This window comes from Nanorana parkeri, unplaced genomic scaffold, assembly GCF_000935625.1.
Source record: "Nanorana parkeri isolate BGI_ZX_2015 unplaced genomic scaffold, ASM93562v1 scaffold430, whole genome shotgun sequence".
Taxonomy (NCBI): Eukaryota; Metazoa; Chordata; class Amphibia; order Anura; family Dicroglossidae; genus Nanorana; species Nanorana parkeri.
Genome location: NW_017306698.1, coordinates 211,718 through 215,247, shown reverse-complemented (window position 1 = coordinate 215,247; position 3,530 = coordinate 211,718). Strand labels below are relative to the sequence as shown.

Below are 3,530 nucleotides of genomic sequence, written 5' to 3'. Positions count from 1 at the left end.
AGGGAGGGAGGGAGGGGAAGCTGTTGACTTCTTCATTTGTGTCTATGGCCAGCTTAAGCATGTGTTGTCATCCCCACCTACCGAATTTCTGATGGATTAGACAGAAGACAGTCTTCTTCTCATCTCGTCCCCCCTTTGTCCTCATCTCCATTACCTTTCCTTGTGCACAGACAGTTATCAGTTCACAGGATTTCTGGCAGGATCTACAGGTATTTTTGCACTTCTAACAGATATAACAAGACACTTTCAACTCCAAGCTCGCTCCCGTGATGGACTTTAATTTCAATACAAATTAGTAAACTAAACCAGAGATTGATTCCACCATAGAAGTGAGCTTGGAGCGGTGTCTACTTTACAACACACACAGGGACCATGGGGAACAAAAGTAGCCACCCTCCAGAAGGAAGGACAGTGTCAGCACCAATTCAGAGATGATTTGAGGATCTACAGCCGAGTGATACACAAATAAGACACATTTGTGTTCATAGTTAGGTACTTGAATGTATTTTTTAGGATTTAACTCCTGAGTTTAGTGTCACTTTAAAGTGGGTATTAGGACTATTGTAACTGTGCAGAGCAATAGGCCAGATGTCCGCTTCACCAAATATTTTTTAATAAAATAAAACTACCCATCTCTTGCCACGATAAGAACAATTTCTGAGCTTGTTTTGTGTGAATTTAACACCATGTAAAGAATAAACTACCTATGAAAATCTCCATTGCTCACGTTTATTCCTCTGCAGGAGTTGAGAGGGAAACCGATCAGGAGAAGGAGGAAGGAGACGTTCCCTTGTCTGGCCTGGCTTCACCTTACAAAGTGTTTCGATTCACATACACTGAAGAAGATTTTGATAAACTGATCAAACTGACAGAATACAACGCCCTGAACAGCGAGGAAATGATTCTGCAGACCTTGCGTACCACCATAGAACGCAAACAGAAACGTAGGAGCTGCAACGTCTGAACCACAGAAACCGTGAGCCAAAACACAGATCCATCCTCGCTAGATTGTACATATGGGTCAGGAACAAAATTTGCTTTCAATCAGAATACATCCAACTGTCTAATTCTTTCCAAATCTTGTGTACACATGGGGGGAATTCATAGAAAGTGTCTGAGCCAATCCGCTTTTACATTTTCATTTTCTAAACTGTGTAGAAAAAGTTAAAGATAGAAGCTGATTGGTTGCTATGGGCAGCTGTACCAGTTGAGATAAAACTTTGTATTAATTCCCCCCAATGTCTCTAAGAAGTTAGGTTCAACCAGCTACACTTCATGGGAGATACAGTTGTAATGTCAAAAGACAACCAGACCTGATCAAATGTTCTTTTTATAAACCGTTTTATAAATATTTTAATATTTTTATGATGCAATTTGTCTTTGACATTTATAGGGAAACTCAACTGATCATTAAAATCTTAGCAATGACATTCCACATTAAAAAGTGTCTTACAGACACCCTGTATATTTATTTATTTTATTAATTTCATTTAATAAATAAAATGTGTTCTTTGAAATTCAGCCTCATTTTGTGTCCTGGGAGATTCTAGATATACATTGTATCTTTTGAGTGAAATGTATTTAAACATCGGGCTCTCGAGCTGTCAAAGCAAATAGCAGAGAGGTGAGTCACTGCTACCTCTCTGCTATTTTCAGCTGTCAGATACGGGATCGCAAATTGCGGTCCTGTATTTGCATGTAACGGCTTCATTCTTTCATTAATGAAAGGAAGAAGCTTTTACAAAAAGCTTAATTATTTCATGAATGAATCAGCTGTTACCAGCATTACAAAGCCTGATATAACTCGTCACGTACAGTGTACATGGCCAGTCATATAGGCAGAAAGTGCCGGGACATACACTGTACGTCTCCCGTCACGAAGGGGTTAAAGTGTATCCTGGAGATTCAGCCTTAGTTTGTATCTTCAAGGATTTCATCCTGCAGAGGAGGGGGAGAGAGGCTGGAAGGACCTGTCTAAGAGCAAACCAGCTCTGTGGGTCAGTTTTTTTTACACTTAGACAAAAACAAGCAGTTAACCCTTGCAGTGTGGAGCTAGCCCCACTGCAAGGGTTAAACATTTTTCCTGGAGATTTTCTTTAAAAGCAAATAATGTGCTTTACTACTGTACCAAGCTGTCCTTTGTTGGCAGCATGCTGGAGTTTCGGATTGCTGTTCTCTTACAGAACGCAGTGCCCTGGGCCCCTAGCAGACGGACACCCCGCCTACTTAGTGCTCCAATCAAAAATGTTGCTCAGGACTTGGAGGACTGTTAGTTGGAGCACTGTGCAGGGGACGTGTCAGACCACTGCGGTCTGGATCTCCTGCATGCTGCTACCAAAGAGCAGCCCGATGCAGCAAGTAAAGCACATTCTCAAGCTCAATCCCTGACCCACTGCACCAAAAACATTTTATATTAATCTTCTGAATTCAGATAGCACTTACTCCCTCTGTTAGACTAAAAAGACAAGACTGCTGCATTCTAAACAAACAGCATAAAAATAATACAATCGCTTTTGTGTTACTAAAAACGTACCTCATTTTTTTTTCTTCAATAAGCAAGACATTCATTCATAAAAATGACATAATTGAATGGGGTTTTGTACTTTTTTTTGTACTTTTCTTTAATTAACACTTTTAAATTAGTACAGTTTTTAAATTAAGGTTTAGCCAAACATTGATTTCTACATATGTATTGCATCTAGATATTAAAATAGATCATGAAAAAATAAATATATGTAAATATTCAGAATATTGATAATTGCACAGCTGGTAAAAATGTTCCCTGAGTAAGCATGTCGAGGGACAATGCCAGACGAATGGATGTGGGGTGGATCACTGAAGCAAGGGGGGGCATGGTTTTTACTTTTTAATTTACCTGTGTCTCGCAATGTGTGCTGGGTCTAAGACCTGAAGCCTGCACCTCCCTCTCCTCCGGGCTCACAGCATGAGGTCTCTGGCAGAATAGAAGGCCTGGTCTTGCAGATTTAAGCGGTCACGTAGAGACACAGATATAAATGAAATCAATAGCTACCAATAACTAAGTTGACTTAGGTTGCCCTGGGTGCATGACAATTGTCAGTCATTTTGTGGCCAGAAAGGTAGCGGTAGAATTACAGTACACAGACCATCATTTCTTGATTGGTTAGATCTCAGAAGTCTTATTAAAACCTCCATCTTGGTTTGACAATCTCTGCCTTGCTTAGCTGCAGTTTATATGGGAAGTAACAAGATGGCCATACATGGTGCTATGTATGCCTCTTCTACTGCCTCTTCCCACCTTCAACATGTGCCGTGAAGTCACTAGGATATTGTATTCTGACAGCACCAAATGTGCCCCTGTCAGAATACCCCAACAGTGACTTTAGCTAATTGGTTGCAGTCACTGTTGGGCTGAGAATTTTCAGACCAGCTGCTTCAACAAAAGTCTATTGAAAAAATCCACTTTTGTCACATGGAGGGGAGCCGACTGGACCAAACGCTATTTAAATTTTGGCCAAAATTTGACCTGTGTGTCCAGCTTTAGGCACACT

At 40.5% G+C, this 3,530-nt stretch overlaps 1 protein-coding gene across 1 annotated transcript in view; it reads left to right on the top strand.

The window, feature by feature from the left end:
- Window positions 1-1,081, top strand: part of LOC108789917 (cytosolic phospholipase A2 delta-like) — a 51,074-nt gene extending 49,993 nt beyond the window's left edge. Inside the window, exon 22 of the mRNA XM_018560061.1 lies at window positions 744-1,081. Coding sequence (XP_018415563.1) covers window positions 744-964 — 221 coding nt within the window. The 3' untranslated portion in view covers window positions 965-1,081. The remainder of the gene's footprint in view (window positions 1-743) is intronic.
- The last annotated feature ends 2,449 nt before the right edge of the window (window positions 1,082-3,530 follow it).